The sequence below is a fragment of the Protopterus annectens genome, chromosome 9.part0, assembly GCF_019279795.1.
Source record: "Protopterus annectens isolate FY-2018-M chromosome 9.part0, PAN1.0, whole genome shotgun sequence".
NCBI classification, from domain to species: Eukaryota; Metazoa; Chordata; order Ceratodontiformes; family Protopteridae; genus Protopterus; species Protopterus annectens.
The window spans coordinates 1,278,621,992-1,278,642,561 of record NC_056743.1 but is presented as its reverse complement, the minus strand read 5'-3'; the positions used below and the strand labels follow the sequence as shown (position 1 = coordinate 1,278,642,561).

The 20,570-nt window shown below is 42.1% G+C and overlaps 1 protein-coding gene across 1 annotated transcript in view; it reads right to left on the bottom strand.

The window, feature by feature from the left end:
• Window positions 1–664: 664 nt before the first annotated feature.
• The window catches only part of NCAPH (non-SMC condensin I complex subunit H), a gene marked incomplete in the record, with an annotated part of 906,630 nt that continues 886,724 nt past the window's right edge, over window positions 665–20,570 (bottom strand). Inside the window, 1 exon segment of the mRNA XM_044084212.1 lies at window positions 665–1,504. Coding sequence (XP_043940147.1) covers window positions 1,445–1,504 — 60 coding nt within the window.

Here is a 20,570-nt window from a genome sequence, read left to right as displayed (position 1 = left end):
GCGAGACAATTGTTAACTTTTTCGGACATCGGTTAGTGCAAAAAAAAAAAAAAAAGAGGATTCCAACGGGGTACTTAGTTTTAGAAGTTTTTAACTGTAATTCAAATTTTGGTAGTGACCGACCGGCACACTTGCGAACTGCTTCTGCTACGGGCTCCACAGCAAGAAAGACTGATGTAATGGCGTCGGCTGCCTTCCTTTTTAGCACGGACGACCTGATGTCAGACAGCAAGCGACAGCAGCCGAAACAGAAAAACATGGACTCTAGTATTCGGGCCGGCTGATGGCTACCACAGCAGGGATAACACAGGTGATGACTGCAACAGTGAAACACGAAGAACATCTAAGGATGATGTTCAAATGTACACTCTTTCATCATCAGCTGATCAGTTTGCCAGTTAGATGGATTTATAGAGTACTCTTAACAGATGTTGCATAGATAAACAGTATTTGTACACATTCTGTAAACAATGCCATCTAGTTTTATGAAAGTTCATAAATATAAAAAAACGTTTGGTTATATAAATCACTTTGTATGTCTTCAATGAAGCTGATAATATAATGCAGCTCTACAATACTTTGTTGCAACAATATCACTATTATACTTGCTGTTTAAACACACCCACAGTTTCACCTTGTAGAATAAGACAAATGAAATATAAAGTGAAGGAAGCACTAGTTATCTTTAATATGTTAAAAACATTAATAAAAAGATGGACACACATTAAGCAAACAAAATGCAGCAAACCACATTCAAGACCACTCATGAAACAGGAATAGCTGTACACAAGTTTAGAGTACACTACAATGATGGTACAAAGAGCAACCAAAAGCTGGGCTTGGTGTAGACAATATACAAGAGAAAGACAGTGCTGTATTTACAAGAAAAGGGTCATTATACACAAAATATTTAATAAGTGTTAAAATACATCATGAGCAAACTGCTCAGTCCTAAGTGTCTGGCAGTGATGCTGGTGTTGTAGAGAGTATACCAAAATAAAAACAGGCAAAAAGCCTTTTTTCCCCTATATCCTATTAACAAGTTCAGACTTGTCCAGGTAAAATACTACAGCTGTTTGGTGTATGTGGTACTATGATATTTTCCAGCGCAGAATCAAATTTTCCTCAGTTTCCTGAAAGTTCAGAACTGCAAAAAGTTGGAGTGAATGTGTCCTCTTGTCTCTCATCCCCATCAACAATGGGCTCAGACCACTGAGAAATGCAAAAGTGATGGAACTCTAGGATGGAGGGAAAATAGTTTCTGGCAGCATCTCTCCTTTTCCTAAGATGAGGATGTAACTGAGGGTACTGATTGCTTCACAATAAAATGCAGTTAGTATCACCACAAACAGATGGAAAATCATGGCAGGAGAGACCCAAATGCACCCAGTACAAAACTAAACTGCATTCTTGGAAAAAAGCCACTGTTGTATTCTCAGAAGCTTCAGCTGTCTTGCTCAATCAACACATCACAAAGATCTTTAACACCACTCAGTTTCAGGTTCTAGAAAAGAACAAAGAATTATAGGAAGTCAAATAGTATATATAAAAAATACACAGAAGGGGATATTTCAAACAACAACTGCAGACATTTAAACATTTCTCATATATATCGCTATATCATCACTGAAGTACAATAAAAAATTTCACATTTAGTCGACTACAGTCAAGATCAACTGGAGTGGCCCAAAGATAAATCATGTGCTCAAGGTATGTGCTAATCTCCAAGAAGGTCTTCAGCAGTGGGTTACTGTTAGGATTTTCCTTACTCAGTATCCCAAGGCAATCAGTTCTGACATTTCTCTAGTCCTGTATTTAGGGAGTGTCAGCAGCTTCACCTGGTGCATGTCATATCACATGCAGGGTAGAATGTCGCACATTCCCTGTTCATAGATCATAGGACATGAACTAAGTGATCACAACCTATCAAACAAGAATCAAAGGCTACATACTCTTACCATAATGACTGATCTTAATGGTCATGGCTCATCCTCACCACCAGAACTGAAGCATCAGCTCTGACTGCTCAACACAGATCTAAACTTCCCCAGACTTCAAACTCCTCCACTTTAACCACAACACCTTGCACTTACTCTTATACTCTCTACGATTACCTTGTCCCCTATTGGTCCGTTTTAATTCAGTTCCCTATATTACTCTAGCATGTCCAAAGGTCAGTCAATGGTTTCCTCTCCAGTCCAGCTGGTGAATCTGGGAATTTTGAGGCAATGTTACAACTGTCTCATGTACACGGACAACCCTCTCCTCCTCCAAACAGGTTCAAATATGTGTGAGAGATGCAACCATATAGTCAAACTGGAGGCTGAGCTCTCTCATCTCAAAACTGGTGTAACCAGTCAGGAGGAGAAGGTAACCTCTCAACACAATTCCAGCATCACATAGTCCCACCACAACAGCGAACCAAACACATAAAAACACAAAAACATACTCGGAGGCTCTAAATAAAAATCTACCTAAGCAACAGAGACCTCCAAAGCAGACATCCAAGCAAACGCTACCCCAAAACAAAACACGTACACAACACATAGCACACAAAGTCAGTGTGCCAAGCAGTCACAGCCCTTAAGGCTGAATAACACACCTGATACTCTTGTAATAGGTGACTCTATTGTCAGACACACTGACGTCCCGCTCACCAGGCTGAATAAAGAGAAGGTCACAGTGAGCTGCCTATCGGGCGCTAGGATCCGCCACATTACGTAAGCACTCAGGTCACTCCAAAGCAAATACAAATATGACTCAGTCATTGTACAAGCTGGCGTGAATGACCTGAGACGTACCTCCTTCGACTACATGAAAAGAGACAAAGGAGCTCTCTGATCATGTAGCCCAGAACGGTATGACCCTGACCTTGAGCAGCATCTTACCCTCACCTAGAATGATGCCACAGTATAAAGACAAAATGATCGATTTTAACAATTGGCTAAAAGTTTGGTGTCATTCAAAGGAGATCCAGTGCATGTCAGCCTGGGATGACATGCTCGACAAGCCGCATTGCTTCGCTAGGGACGGCTTGCACCTGTCACCCCTGGGCTTTCGGATATTGGCAAAGGCTCTTGCCACCCCCATAGTGCCTTTTTTTAGGCAAGGCTCAAAAGTTAAACCCACCTCCATAGACAGCACAAGGAACAAGAAACTAAGGGTAATGCTGCTAAACGCCAGAAGTCTTAACCTCAAGATGCATGCACTCGAAGCTCTCCTCAGTATGGAGAACATAGATATCTGTGCAGTGACAGAAACCTGGTTAAAGGCTCCAGAGAGCACCCCAGCACTACCAGGTTATACCTCATATCATGCTTTTCGGCCCCAAAACCCAGACCGAACCACAAAAGGAGGGGGAGTTTCCATATTTATTAAGGATATTCACGCCTATAGGTTAGTGGCATTGCACGAAGTATCGGAGACCATCCATGTGCAACTGACAGTGGGCAAGACTGCTTTTCAGTTTATAGCATCCTACAGACCACCCTCTCAAAGTCAGGAATCCCACTCGGCTTTCCTGAAAACATTGGAGAACATGAAGATCTCTCCGAACACCATTATATTGGGTGACTTCAACTACCCAAACATAGACTGGGAGCATTACTCAAGCCCCAGCACCTTAGCCCAAAGGTTCCTGGAATTTATAAACTCAAATGCTATGGAACAACTAGTCAACACTCCCACAAGAGGGGAAAACATGCCAGACCTAATCATTATCAACATGGGGTCTCTATGCTCCATACCAGAAGTATATCCCTCATTGGTAAGATCAGAGCATAAATTAATTTCACTGGATATCCACATCCCAACCCCACCCCCAGCCCAGAAAACCACAGTGAAAAACTTCTCAAAAGTGAACTTCACACTTCTCAAAACCGAAGTGGAATCCTTCAAGGCCCCAGGGACAGTGGAAACTATGGCCCAAACTGCAGAATCCTATATAAACGCATTCTACGGACATCTCCAGGAATGCATGGATCATGCTATCCCAAACAAAATCAAGACCCAATCATCCAAAGGCAGGCGTCCAGTCTGGTGGACCCCAGCCATAAATAAACTGTACAACAGAAGGAGGAAGCTACTATATGATAGAGCAAAATCCCTAAAAGGGAAGGCATCTCTGATCAGTACTAGCAAAAAATTACGATCCCTCATAAAATCCTCCAAGGCCAGCTTAGAGAGAAAAATTGCACAGGACACTAAAGACATTCATAAGGCGTTTTCAGTTATGTTAGGAACCTGGGATGCAACTCCCAGACTTGTTCTGAGTTGATTCTAAGCGACAAAAAATACACTGAACCCACAGACATCGCCAATATCCTGGCAGACAGGTTCAGTGCAAACTTCTCCCCCCCCCCCCCCAAAAGAGCAAGTATTTATCCCGGCGGAGTGCAGCCTCCCAAACATCTCTGATGCTCAGGTGAAGGCCGCCCTCTCCAAAGCAAAAAAACACTGCTTCCATGGGACTAGATGGTGTCCCGGGTTGCGTCCTACATGAACTCCAACAAGAACTAATCCCTCAAGTAAAACTGCTGTACAATCTCAGCCTCACTACAGGATATGTGCCCAAAGAATGGCGTACAGCAACAGTGGTCCCACTTCACAAAGGTGGCACCTCTGTGGACCCTGGAAACTATTGCCCCATAAGCCTGACTAGCCTAGTCTGCAAGGCTATGGAAAGGATCATCATGGAACTCAAACAAAGACATTGGGGACCTACAGACACTAGATCCTACCCAATTTGGCTTCAAGGGCAGATCCTGCCTTTTGAACCTGGTCGACTTCTTCGAAACAGTCACCAAGGCCATAGATGAAGGGAAGGTAGTCCACACAGCCTATCTGGACCTCGCAATGGCAGCTGACACAATACCCCACTCGGACATCATAGATAAGCTATTCAGCCTAAATATAAACCCCTATGTTACAAGATGGGTCGCAAACTGGCTCAAAGACAGAACCCACAGAGTCAGAGTTGCTGGAGCCATGTCAGACTCGAAACCGGTCACAAGTAGGGCCCCACAAGGTTCTGTCCTAGGACATCTCTTGTTCGGTATTTACTTTTCTGAGGTACAGGTCAACGTGGGAGGACTATGGCTCACCAAGTTCACAGATGACTGCAAATTGGGCGCCATAATCGACTCTCCAGCTGACACAAACATCCCTCAAGAAAGTCTCGCAGAGACGGATAACTGGTGCCAGAGCCATGGTCTAAAGCTAAATGCCAAAAAGTGTATAGTCATACCCTTTGGCAAAAACAATGTGCCCACAAATTACCACATAGGTGGTAACCCATTAAGTACAGAGAAAGTAATTAGGGGTCTGGGGACCCAAGTTGATAGCAATCTCTCCTTTGACAACCACATTGCCAAAGTGGTTAGAAAGACCTTCTACATAACCCGCCTCATCATGAAAGGATTCACATCTAGATCAAGAGAGGTAATCGTGCCCCTTCATTCATCACTCATCAGGCCCATCATAGAATACAATGCCCCCTTTGGGATGTACCTTACCCGACACCTGCAGCAATTAGAAAGACCCCAAAAGTACCTCACCAGGAGGATCAAGGGACTCAAACAGATGCCATATGCTGCTCGGTTAAAAAAACTTCAGCTGTACTCAGTTGCATACTGCCTACTTCGAGGCGATCTATGCCTGACATATAAAGCTATGTCCAACCCAGAATTAATGGACATGCTCCACCTCCGTAAATCTAAATCCCTTACAGCCACGCACTCGAGAGACTTGAACCTCAGCACAGAAATAAATAGAACATGCTGGAGGGACAGATTCATAACCCAAAGGCTCCCTTCGCTCTGGAATAGAATTCCAATTCATGTTAGGCAGAGCACCTCACTGATTCTCTTCAAGAAGAATCTTGATGAGTGGATGGGGATCGTAGGTTTGTCCCGGGGATTACTTCCGTGTCACTATTAGACAGAGGCACAGTAAACTAAACTTTAAAAAGGGCACAGTATACTGAAATCAAGGGGTGGTGTAAGCCAAACACAATTGGGCTAGGCTTATAAATGCCCCAGGGCAGATAGCCTAGTATGAACCTATGAACCACTCTGCATACACTCTTAAGATCTGAAGTTGGATGCTTGTAAACAGAATATAAAAAATAACTCTACCTCTACTGTCTGTAAAACACCTACAACCAGCCATCTTCTGCCAGGTCAAGGAAAGTAGAGAACATGACTATACAGCTTTGTTTATTTTATTTACATTTGTTTACTGTGAAATTCCGACTGGATGTAGGTCCTTTTTCAGCGGATTCCCGGGGAGAAAAGCTCCACATCATATACATGATAAATAGAGATACTAAGTTGCAGCAATAGTAAACAACATTACAGGTTGTTGGCTTTAATACAATAAGAAGATACTGATTATTAACAGTATATACAGTAAATGCTGCAAGTTAAGAATATTACTAATATTATAAACAAGAAACTAAGTAGTCAGACAAGATTTTGAAGTATTGTAATTCTGACTCTGGTTAGTAGTAGCAGTAGTATAGTTGGGTTAAGAGTCTAGGTGGGGGTGTTAGTCTGGATTAGAACAAGGACAAAGCTAGTGCAAATTTAAGTGGAATTTGAGTGCAGGCATGAAAAGGCTGCTGGAAGGTAGAGTAGTTATAGGGTGGAAGGTTGTTCCAAAGTTTAGATATGGTACATGAAAAATATGACTTCTTCTGCTGAGTTTTTGGGTTTGATAAGTGAGCTGATTTTTGTTGCTTGATCTTAGGGGCCTAGTGGATTGATAGGGTTGGAAAAGAGTTTGAAGGGTAGGGATGTTATAGGGGTGGTTAATAAGTTTATGAGCAAAGGTGAGTTGATTAAAGTGAAGGAGTTGTGGGAGTTGTAGCCAATTTAGTTCTTTAAGGGAGATACAAGGATGGCTGCGGTAGGATGTTACAGTAGCAAATTTAGCAATTTTGTTGCAACAAGCATCCAGCTTGTGTAGGTCTGTCTAAGGTTAGTAAGTATGGGGGATGCATAAAGTAGGGTGGAGATTAGCTGAGAATTGGCTATGGAGATTCTAGCCGCCTCGGTTAGGAATTGGCGGCTTTAATATAATGCACCAAGTTTCTTGTGAAGTTTTTTTATTGTAAGAGATATGTGGGTGTCAAATCTGAGTTTGTCGTCTGTTTCCACACTGAGTAATTTTGTGTGTTCTGATGGAGAGAAGATGATATTGTCTTTGCCTAGAATGTTGAACTGGGGGGTATTTTTGGGTGGCTTTGGAAGGTTGGCACAGGAGAAGTTTTGTCTTTCTTAGGTTGAGTAGGAGCTGAGCATTGGATAGCCAGCTTTCTACAGAAGAGAAGGATTCCTGTGTGATTTGTTGTAGTTCTGGCAGAGTGGGGGCAGAGCAGATGAGAGCAGATCATCTGCATATTGTATAAGAGATGCTTGTGTGGTGGCAGTATGTAGGTTGTTAGTGAAAAATGAGAATAGCAGAGGGCCAAGGATAGACCCTTGGGGAACTCCGAGAGTAACTGGGAGGCGAGGTGGTAGGGTATCGTCCCAGATAACAGATTGCTGGCATCTGTGCAAATAGCTGTGGAACCAGTTGCAGGCTGACTGCGAGGAGGAGAGGTTGGGGAGAGTAGAGAGTAGTAGCTCATGAGATACCATGTCAAAGGCCTTTGAGAGATCTAGAAATATGCCAGTAGAGAAGAGACCATTGTTTTTGTGATGAAGTATAGTGTTGGTAAAGGAGAGCGGAGGCAGTGCTGTGATATGGCCTGAAACCATGTTGGGTTTTGGAGAGGAGATTATTAGCTAGGAGGTAGTTGGAGACCTGGGTGTCAATTTTTCAAGTATCTTGGAGAGAGGGGAGAGGATAGCAATGGGGCAGTAATTGGAGGTCGGTGGAAGGGGTGCCTTTGTGGAGGGTAATGATATGGGATATTTTTCATATCGAGGGAATATAGCCTTCTGTTATGGAATGGTTGATGAGAATTGAAACTGGGTAGGCTAGTGCATCAGCTGCAATTTTTAAGTATTCATAGGGGAGGTTGTCGGCTGCGAGTTTGGTGGGTTTAAGTATTGACAATAGTCTTTATGCTGGAGATAGGAACTTTGGTGAAGAAGAAAAGAGGAGTGGGATGGTTAGGAGTTGGAGAGACTGTTGTAGGGAAGTGTTTGTTTAGAGATGTTATAGTTTCAGTGAAGTGTTTGTTGAAGGATTCAGCAATACTGCTGGAGGAGGGGGAAATGGATGGCTGGGGGGTATCAACCTTCCCTGGGTGGAGGATAGTGTTAATAGTGGACCAGAATTGCTTAGGGTGGATTTATAGTAGAGGGATTTGTCTAGATTTTATTTGCTTTTTGGCTTTATTGCGCAGTTCAAGGAACGATTGCCTATCTGAGTTATTTTTTGTTAGTTGCCAGTGCTTCCAGGCCTTATCTCTAGACTTCATTAGAGTTCTGGTGGTCTTTTGTAACCATGGAGCATGCCTGGATCTGACTTTGGCATTTCTTACAGGAGCATGGGTGTTTAGGATGGAGAGGAGGGTACTGTTGTAGTGGACAGCCTCATCTAGGTTGAGATATTTTAGTAGTGACCAGTTAATTTTTTGCAGGGAGGAGATGAAGGAGTTGGGGCTGAAGTTGGACTTGTTCCGTATTTGCCTGCGGATAATGGGCTTGAGACTGTGGTGCCGAATTAGGAAAGTGGGGGCGTGGTCACAGACTGTTAGGTAAGCAGCCTGCTAGGCAAGAGTGAGGGGCTTTGTTGACTAGGATCCAGTCAAATAAGGTATGATTGTTAGGGTTTTTGTTGATTCGGGTAGGGGATTGGATGAGTTGAGTGAACCCATGGAGATTAAGGTGAATGGTTGGGAGATTATTACAGGATAGCCAGTTGATGTTAAAGTCACCCAGAATGACTGTTTCCTGGGGCAGAGATAGAGGGAACCAGCTCAAGAGATTTTCTAGGGGTGTAATATTTTGCCCTGGTGGGAAATAGCATCCTATGATATTGATTGTTTATTGTTATGGTAAGTACATTATTTTTAATCTGTTATGGTCTGGTTCATCCTCCTCACTGCTAGGACAATGCCTCCAAGCAGACTACTTGGTGGCATCATGACAAGATGCTCCGAATAAGTGCGACTTCAAAAGAAAAACTTGAACAAGAAACAGCATCCAACTTGTAATACCTTATAAAGATGTTCAGAAATGCTCAATTTACATATGCACATATTTTGCCTATGGAAGCATTCTTACAAAAAAGCTTGTGATGTAGCCATGGCCTTACAGAATGAGCCCTACATTGCACCACTAATTGTTGCCATGTTTATTGTAATAATATTTAATATACTAAGATAATCCCACGGATAAAGTGATTTTGGCCATCTTTCTTCCCATGTTATTAGCAAGCACAGCACACAAACTGCAAATCCTTTCTAATCTCTTCCACCTTCTTGAAATTGAAAAGGTTGTCTATGCACACTCACATGCTGCAACTGACACTCTTCATTAGGATAGTTTGGAAAAAATATTATAAGGTTTATAGATTGGTTGAGGTGGGTTTATTTACCTACTTTGGGCATAAAAGTTGTGGTTGGATTGCAGGACTACCCCAACCTTTGTGGAAGACTGGGGTACAGTGGCTTTTACAGACAGCTCAGGGGTTCTTCTTGCAGAGGTGACAACCACCAAAATGAAAGTTTTCCATGATAGAAATTTAGTTCCACTCTAGATGACTGTTAAAAATTGAGGAAGGAGGAGTTTCTCCAGTACAAGATACAAGTACCATGAAAGGGAAGTTCTCTTAGTGAGGATGGCCGTAATCTTGAGTGAAACTCTAGTACCGCTGCTGAAAATACAAAATAGCTGACATGCAGTTTTATAGACTAGCGCAATACCATATCAAAAATGTGTGCTTACTCAACTATCACAGGAACTGGGGGCAAGAAGGGGTCCATTGCTTTTTCTAAGGTCTAAACAGAAAAAAGGTGTTTACTTGCTAATGTACATTTAATGGGCAGACACCAAGATAAGGACAACAAAATGGGTAGACGGAGTGCCTGTTCATCATCAGAACTGAAGAAACCAAGTGGCTAAATTGAAAGCACAGAGGTCTGGATGAGGCTTGTCAGATATGTGATTTAATCTGGATCTGAAGAGCCTCAGCCCGAGAGACTCCCCGACAATGTGAGCCCAGAGCAATGGAAACCCAACTTGTCAATGCCAATATGTGGCTATCAGAATGGGTTTTGCTTTGCTCATATTTGCTTTCCTTATAAACTTGGGAAAGGGGGAAAAATGTAGAGGAGTGCAGGAGACCTGGATGCCACCCCTGGATAATTATCCCTGGGCCACTATCCTGGAAGGGGCAGTTACTGCACTTGGAAGTAGCTGGGGAAGCAAATAAATTTCTGTGAAGCTCCTGCCATCAGTGAAAAAATGCTTGCGACTGCCCAGCTAACAGACATCTTGTGAGGCATCAGCCAAGCATGTCCAATGCCCAATAAGGAAATGGCTTCTCTAGGAAATGAAAGCAACAATTAAAAATGATCGCATGGCCCATTCTCCAATCTTGGGTTTTAACACGAGAGAACACAACCTCTCTTGCTCGTTAAGCAGTGAATCACCCCTCAAGAAATGGAGTCCTGAACAGGGTGAAAACTGCCCTAATTTCCAGGACAATTATACATGGGCTTTCCTTCATTCGGCACCCATGCACCTTGGGCTGCCTGCCCTTGCTAATGCCCCCCCCCACACCAAGCTGAGGTGCACATGGTTACTTGTGGGCTTGGACTTTGTAAATTTCGGAGAATGGAATGAAGATGCAACCGCATCATGTGCCCCAAAGCAAAGATATGCATTAGACAGGAGCCAGTCATTTAGGTACAGAAGGGCCTAGACTCCCTGCAATGGCTGGGTTCACTGTAACCACAACCATGTATTGTGTATCCCCTGAGCCAGCAGACAGTCAAAGGAAGAGCCCAGAATTGATAAAGACTGGGTCCTATGTAGAACAACACACTTGACTCCTTGGTAATCTTTACATGTAGACAGATGTTTGGCAGGTTCAAAGAAAATATCCAATCACTTCTTAACAAGCAAAGATCAGACTGCACTGTGACCCATCCAGAATTTTTTTTTCGGCATTAAGTTGTTGAGGCCACTTAAATCTAGAATGGGCTGATGATCTTTGGTCTTTTTTGGCATCAAAAAGAACCTGGAGTAGTATTCAGACCCTCACCGATTTGGTGTGCCATCCTGGATCGTTCTTTTTATTAGAAGGTTTGAAACCTTGACTAAGGCCATCAACTTCTGCTGAAGATGAGAGTATTGTTAAGAAGGGAGAGACAGGATTATAGAGAAATATCTATCCCAACCAGAAGATCCTGTTAATGCTGCAGCTGAAGTTTCGTTCCAAGTGGGTATTAAGGGGTTTGTTTTGTGAATGTGAAAGAGTTCGCATAAGACTATTTTTTGAGGCTTTGTAAACAAGACAAAGTAACACCCCCCTGAAAAATCTGTAAGAAACAGGAAAACAAAATGCTTTACAGTTGTCTATATAGCACACTGAAGACATGTCCTTGATTTTCTGCGTGGAAACACTGCAATCTTTAACGTTGAGTCAAATGTTTTGACAAGTCTGTCAAGACATATCAGAACAAGACAGAAATGTCAAGACAAATTTGAGGGTAATACTACTCAATGCCAGAAGTCTAAACCTCAAAATGCACGCACTCGAGGCACTCCTCAGTATGGGAGAAAATCGATATGTGCAGTAACAGAAACCTGGTTTAAGGCTCCAGAGAGCACTCCAGCACTACCAGGCTACAACTCATACCATACATTTCAGCCACAGAACCCGGACCGAAATACAAAAGGCGGGGAAGAATCCATATTCATCAAGGATACCCACACCTCCAGGTTAGTGGCACAGCACGATGCTTCAGATTATATCCATGTGCAACTAACAACGGGCAAAACTGCAATTCAAATTGTAGCTTGCTACAGATCACCCACCATGTCCCAGGACCCCATTCCACATTTCTGGAAACACTGGGTAACAAAGGTCCTACCAAACAATCTAATATTGGGTGATTTCAACTACCCAAACATTAACTGGGAGAACTACTCAAGTACTAACTCCCTTGCCCAACATTTCCTAGAATTTATAAACTTAGCGCCCTGGATCAACTGGTCAACACTAACACCAGAGGTGACATTTTTGACCTGGTCATCACCAACATGGGCGACCGGAAATCCACACCAGAGGTCAACCCCTCGCTGGTTAGATCTCACCATAAACAAATCACTTTGGATATCCACATTCCGCCCACACCCCCGTACAAGGAAACCACTGAAAAACTTTTAAAAAGCAAACTTCACGTTACTTAAGATGGAGGTGGAAAGTTTCAAAACCCCCATACTAAAGGATAACGCTGTCCAAGCTGCAAAATCCTTTACTAATGCATTCTACGGGCACCTACAAGAATGCATGGATCGTGCTATCCCAAGCAAAACCAAGACTCACTCCTCTAAGAGAAGGAAACCAGTCTGGTGGACCCCTGCCATAAACAAGCTATGCAATAGGAGGAGGAAACTAGTACAGAAGAGAGTAAAATCCCAAGAAGTGAAGACATCCCTGATCAGCATCAGCAAGAAACTACAATCCCTGATAAAATCGTCCAAGGCGAGCTTTGAAAGAAAACTTGCAAAGGACTCCAAAGATAACCACAAGGCATTTTTTTATCTATGTCAAGAATTTAAGTGGTAATGCTCAGATCTGCTTGGAGTTAGTGCAGAATGGCACAAAACACACTGAACCAACCGATATTGCCAACATCCTGGCAAACAGGTTCAGTGCAAACTTCACCCTCCTCTCACCCCCAAAAGGGCCCATAACCATACCAGAAGAATGCAGAGCCCCTGAAATCACAGACACTCAGGTTAAAATAGCTCTCTCCAAAGCCAAAAACACAGCATCAATGGGACCAGACGGTGTTCTAGGCTGCGTCCTACACGAGCTCAAAGACGAACTAACCCCTCACCTAAACACACTGTTCAAACTCAGCCTCTCCACAGGCTAAGTACCCATAGAGTGGTGCACAGCAATGGTTATTCCACTCCACAAAGGTGGAGCCACAACAGACCTTGGGAACTATCGCCCTACAAGCCTGACTAGCTTGGTCAACAAGGCTATGGAGCTCATCATCATGGAACTCGTAAGCAGACATTGGGAACCTCCAAACACTGGACCCTACCCAGTTCGGCTTTAAGAGCAGATCATGCCACATAAACCTGGTGGACTTATTTGAGACAGTGACCAAGACTACAGACGAGGGAAAGGTGATACACACAGCCTACCTAGACCTCGCAAAGGCCTTCAACACCATTCCCCACTCTGGTATTTTAGACAAGCTCACCAGCCTGAACATAAACCCCTATGTCACAAGATGGGTTGCCAATTGGCTCACGGACAGAACCCACATGGTGAGAGTTGCTGGAGCTAGGTCTGAGACTAAACCGGTTACAAGTGGCGTTCCCCAAGGCTCAGTCCTAGGACCCCCTCCTGTTCGGCATATACTTCTCAGAGGTACAGACAAGCACAGGAGGTCTATGGCTCACCAAGTTCGCTGACGACTGCAAACTAGGGGCTATAATGGACTCACCGGCCGACACAGATATCCTCCAAAAGGGTCTCACTGAGATGGATACCTGGTGTCAAAATCATGGCCTCAAGCGAAATGCCAAAAAGTGCATAGTTATTCCCTTTGGAAACAAAGTACCCACAACCTACCACATAGGTGGTAGTCCCCTAAATACGGAAAACGTAATAAGGGATCTAGGGACCCAAGTAGATCGTAATCTCTCCTTTGATAATCACATTGCCAAAGTGGTTAGAAAATCCTTCTATGTGGCCCACCTAATCATAAAAGGGTTTGCATCCAGATCAAAAGAGGTCATTGTGCCCCTCTACTCATCAGACCCATCACAGAGTACAGTGCCCCATTTGGGATGTACCTTACAAGACATCTGCAACAGCTGGAAAGACCATAGAAGTAACTCACCAAGAGGATCACTGGCCTCAAATAGATGCCCTATGCAGGTCGACTGAAGAAACTCCAGCTGTACTCGGTTGCATACCGCCTGCTCAGAGGTGATCTCTGCCTGACATACAAGGCCATGTCCAACCCAGAATTGATGGACATGCTCCACCTAAAGAAAACCTCATCATGACAATAAATAGGATGTACTGGAGGGATAGATTCCTATCCCAGAGACTTCCCATACTTTGGACCAAGATTCCAATCTACATTACGCAGAGCTCCTCGCTAGCACTCTAAGAGAAACCTTGACGAGTGGATGGGAAACCAAGTTTACCCTGGGGATCACTTCAGTGACTCTGCTGGACAGAGGCACAGGGAACTAATCTAAGTGGGCGGTGAAAGCAAACACATTCTGGCTAGGCTTATAAATGCCTTCAGGCAGATAGCCTAGTACCTACCTATGAACCAAAGTATACATTGAAAAGAGCATTAAAGCCTATTTGTCTGATAATGGATGAGTAAAGAGGGACATTAACTTCCCTTGAATTAAAAGACCTACCCCTGGTAATCAGTCTGGCTAGATGCAAGGATGGCAGTGAAAACATGGTGATGCCCATATCCTTAATAACCCGCCAATTTTCAAAGAGGTGTCAACTATCTGGAAAAGTACATGAGTGCCCATGTTTGCCAAAGGGCACTACACTACAATTCATGGTATTTAATGCAAGGCTGTCGTCTTAGCACTTATTGCATACGTTAGGCCTTTCTGAAGAAATGGAGGGCCAGCTGAACAGTTTATGATAGCAGTGTAAATTAATTGTTCTGCATCCAATGCATCGGTAAGGTACTCAAAGTTTAGGAGGCAGGAATTCACATTTAATAAACTCAAAATGATTTTGTACAAGGGACCATAGACAGCTAATGTCCTTGTTAGCAAGTTCTATATTGATTGCACTTCACGGCCTTACAGATAAGACTGGTTAGGCTTATGGGTCTGTAATTATCAGGGTCAGTGGTGGGGACTATGGCTGAATGGATTTTATGGCATGGATAACAGCCAACATTTCAGACATTTATGTGCTTTGATCTCCCAGTACAGTTTCAAAGGTCTTGCACCTTTACCCCATAGAAACTGCTGCCCAAGCAATATCTGAGGCTTCTGTAGATAGTCTCAATTGGGACAGGAGAAAAGGGGAGAACTAGATTTTGAACCATTTGCCATCTCCACCAACACAATTCCTCTGACAAAGCCCAAAACTGGAATCTGAAATTCCAAAGGACAACAATACTCTCTGACAAATTGTCTGATGTCTCACTTAGTAATATTCCTGCCTCTAATAGTTTAGCAGATGAGGTTGCCGCATCTGCTTCCACTATTCCATGTAATCAAGAAGGCTTAAAAGGGACAGTGAGCACAGGGGCGAGACCTAAGAACGGTGGACAGACTATGAGTTTTACCCCTGGGTCAACAGTGGCATTGAATTAAAATTTTCCATTGCCCTACAAAAATCGAGTGCAGGAGCGCTCAACAAGCAGAGGGAGGGGAAAACGCAAGCTATCGGGCGACAACCGCGAGCCGAGAAGAAAGAAGAATTGAACACTTTATTCTTCAACCTATCTTCTAAAGTATTTTCGGACACTGAATGTGCTGTGTTAAATAGAGGACTTTCCTTTATACCCTCCCGAGGAAGCTGTTTGTCTGACACCATGATTATGTTACGTAAATTCACTAGAAAGATAGCCCTCAAATGTTTATTTAAAGATACAGATGATGCAGGTACGTTTTATAACGCCAGGGCACTAAAGAGAAGAAGTACCTTTATACCGCATATATCTGGAAACATTGATTGCTTCCAGAAAGCTTGTGAACATGACCTATACCTTTTTTATAAAGGGGGGTCACACAAGCGATTATTTGTTAATTTAAACATGGCTGAAAAAGAGGCATTGGATAATTTGGCTAATAATGTAAACTTGGTCTTTAGACCAGCCGATAAGGGGGGGGGGGGGATAGTAGCTATGGACACAGCATTTTATACTGATTTAATGAATGATATGTTAAAAGATGATGCAGCATATTCTGAATTAAACAAGACTGATGTGAGTTCTATAGTGAGAAATGTGCACGACACTATTTATGATCTTCTGATGACTAGGTGTATTGATAAAGATTTATATGATTATCTAGTGATTGAAGCCCCCTTAATTCCTCTTATAAAAGGGCTCCCCAAGATACATAAAGGTGTAACTCCTCCGCCTTTACGACCTATTGTATCTGGGAGGTTATGGGTTACTGAGAATGCCTCTCATTATGTTCAGCTGAAGCTAGGTCCTTTAACAGGTCTCATTCCTACTATTTTAAAAAATTCCTTTGAGTTATTGAAAGACTTGGAAAATGTTACCCTACTTGATAATTTAAGATCTGACACTCTGATGGTCACCTTGGACATAAAAAATATGTTTACCAGCATACCCAATGAATTTGGAATAGATGCAGTTAGAGATTGTCTGATTGAATTGAGTGATCTAGACCATATAGATCAGCTGACTGTATGTTCTCTTTTAGACTTGATTTTGACCAATAATGTCTTTTTATTCCAAGACAAGATATATAAGCAAACATGGGGGGTGGCCATGGGCACCCCCTGTGCTAATGCCTATGCCAACCTTGCTGTCTACATATGGGAGAAGACTTATGTCTTTAGTGACCATAAATTTACTACCAATGCCATCTTGTATAGACGCTATGTCGATGACATCCTCCTTTTCTGGAATGGAGGCATTGAATCCCTGAATGAGTTTGTTGACTACCTGAATTCGACCACAACCTTTTTGAGTTTTACTCATGAATATTCCTTTACCCAGGCCAACTACTTGGATGTTACTATTTATAAGAACCCTTTGAATGAGATTACTACGTCCTTATATAGGAAACCATGTTGGAGGAATAGCATACTCCATTTCGGGAGTATGCATCCTAGATAGGTCTTCCCCAACGTTGTTAAAAATCAAATGTCAAGAATCAGGAAATTATGTAATATTGATAGTAAAAAGGAATGGCTGTTGGACTTTCAGGCTGATTGTTTTTTAGACAGGGGTTACCCCTCCCAACTGGTATTAGGATGTAGGGATGACACCCTTCAGCAGGATGGTAGATCATTCCAGAATGTTAGATCAAATAGGCATGTGACCCATGGCAGTAGGACTAGGATTGATAACAGAGTATATTTTGACATCAATTACACAAATGATATTCAATATATTAGGGATATTATTCTAAGAAACTGGAAATTACTCATCATGGATAATGACTTGTTGAAAATAGTTGGTAAGAAACCTAGCTTCAGATATAACAATTGCTATAACCTAAAAAGGCTATTGTGTAAAGATAATATCCAGATAAAAACACTGGATATTAGAACCAATATTAAACAGGGAACCTATCCATGTAGGAAGTGTTGTATCTGTAAATTTATTGTAACTGAACAAAGTTTTGAACGCATGGATTTGGGCTTGGTGTTTAAACCCAATTTCTACGCTACATGTGATACAACAAATGTAATTTACTTGGCTAGTTGTGATGACTGTGAGGCCTACTATGTGGGAATGACCACACGTAGACTTAAAGATAGAATATATAATCATGTCTACGACATAAGAAAGGCCAATGTTAGTAATGCCTTAGCTAAGCACTGCCAAGTACATCAGAAGCATACCTTCAAATTCAGAGTCTTGCAAATACAATACCCGAATAGGAGGGAAGGTGACTCTGTAGGATCCCTTGAACTTAATGAGCTAAAATGGATTCTGACCCTTAGAGCTCACATAGAACCTGGACTCAATACAGCTATTAACATCAGACCTGCACTTTTATAGCTGTTGGTGGACACTTTTTGTTCTATTTGTGTCACTATCTTTCTTTCCTTCTTTTCTTTTCTTTTTTCCTTCTTACCTTCTGTTCCCTCCTTTCCCTTCCTTCCTTTCTTTTCCTTCCCTACTTCTCTTCCCTTCCCCTTCCCCTTTCCCTCCCCTACCCCTTCCCTTATTCCCTCCCCCCCTCCCCCCTTAGTAGTGTTAGTATATCTTCTTTTTAGTGATGTTTCATTTTCTTGTGAATGTCACATTACGAACTGGGACTTTTTCTTTAATGTGCTTCATTGATAGTATAGAAAGATTGTATGTATATACATATTTTTAGTGACTAGGATATGTCTTATAAGATAATAGGATTGAAGCATGGTTGTGCGTTTTTTATTACGTCTCTATGTCTTGCAGATTTGCACACAAATATACTGAATTGTGTATTGCCTTTATAGAAATAGACACCTAGGTGTCAGTATTTTAACATTGCCTAATTTGGTCAAGACTTCCTATCCATTCAATTAATGTATTATAATTGCTTAATTTTTATTGTTTAATTGCTTTATTATGTGATTTATATTGTATATAAGGATAGGGGTGAGATATGTTGTTTGTAACCTGATGAAGCGCACGTTTGATGTGCGTGAAAGCGCTCGTTTCTTTTACTAATTAAACCAGTTGTTTGTTTTTATCTCGTGGTGGTTCCAGTGTTTCTTCCTACCTACCTATGAACCAAAGTATACATTGAAAAGAGCATTAAAGCCTATTTGTCTGATAATGGATGAGTAAAGAGGGACATTAACTTCCCTTGAATTAAAAGACATACCCCTGGTAATCAGTCTGGCTAGATGCAAGGATGGCAGTGAAAACATGGTGATGCCCATATCCTTAATAACCCGCCAATTTTCAAAGAGGTGTCAACTATCTGGAAAAGTACATGAGTGCCCATGTTTGCCAAAGGGCACTACACTACAATTCATGGTATTTAATGCAAGGCTGTCGTCTTAGCACTTATTGCATCGTTAGGCCTTTCTGAAGAAATGGAGGGCCAGCTGAACAGTTTATGATAGCAGTGTAAATTAATTGTTCTGCATCCAATGCATCGGTAAGGTACTCAAAGTTTAGGAGGCAGGAATTCACATTTAATAAACTCAAAATGATTTTGTACAAGGGACCATAGACAGCTAATGTCCTTGTTAGCAAGTTCTATATTGATTGCACTTCACGGCCTTACAGATAAGACTGGTTAGGCTTATGGGTCTGTAATTATCAGGGTCAGTGGTGGGGACTATGGCTGAATGGATTTTATGGCATGGATAACAGCCAACATTTCAGACATTTATGTGCTTTGATCTCCCAGTACAGTTTCAAAGGTCTTGCACCTTTACCCCATAGAAACTGCTGCCCAAGCAATATCTGAGGCTTCTGTAGATAGTCTCAATTGGGACAGGAGAAAAGGGGAGAACTAGATTTTGAACCATTTGCCATCTCCACCAACACAATTCCTCTTTGACAAAGCCCAAAACTGGAATCTGAAATTCCAAAGGACAACAATACTGGGTCCCTGGTGCTTTTTAAAAGCCACTGAATTCTTCTCATGTGTAACCTGGCAAGAGGAATCTTGAGGAGCATAGAAGCCATGAACCCCAATATATTTTGTCAGAAAAGTCTTGAGATTCATGGGAGAAGTTCAGGAAACTTTCCAGATAAAAATCCAATTTTTCCTGTGTAAAAAAGCCTTTTGTTGTGTCTAGAAGGCAGCACAATATTGTGCGACACAGTTAAGGAGGATTCTTGAATATGTATACGAAACCTCAGACTGGTAAGGGACAAGAAACTTATGTTAAGCACTCCTGACATCTGTTAACCAAGTCTGAAAAGATAAGTCATCCAAAGAAGGTGCTGTAGCTAGTGATGGAGATGGGACTGACAGTAAGCACTGCTGGAATATAGAGCAGTCTGAAATGACCTATCACTGGTGCTAGAAACTTTATAAACATCCATGGAGCTGTGGATAAAACAAAGTTTAATGCAGAGAACTGATAAGGTGATCCATGCAGAGAATCTGAGAAATTTCCTGACGCCTGTGCTTATGGGGATGTGATAAACATATTTTAGATTTAATATTATCATAAACTCAGAAGGGGGGGGGTGACACTTAAAACTGAAGGGTCAACTTTTTGATTTTTTGTGCTTTCGTAAACAGGTTGAGAAAGGAAAGACCAAGAAATTATCTACATGAAAGTACTTTCGTTGGAACCAGAAACATTCACAAACAGGTTGAGAAAGGAAAGATCTAGAAATAGTCTACATGAAAGCACTTTCTTTCAAATGAAAAATATTCTGGAGTAGAAGCCTTTCCCCTTTTGATCTAAAGGTACTGTTTTTTTTATGACTCCTAGGATCAGCAAGTGTTGAACGGTGTGTGTGTGTGTGTGTGTGGGGGGGGGGGGGGCTACTCTGATTTGGAGGATGTAACATAAAAATAAAAAAACACTATTACCAAAGGTGGTCTCAACAAGGAGAGCAAATGCAGGAAAAAAGATGAGACGTACCAAGACTGTCGTGAGACAAACACGTCACTTTAAAAAACAAATTCTTTAATACAAAGAATACAAATCCAAATATCATAAAACACCCTAGAACTTAGTTTTATGATATTTGGATTTTTATTGTTTGTATTAAA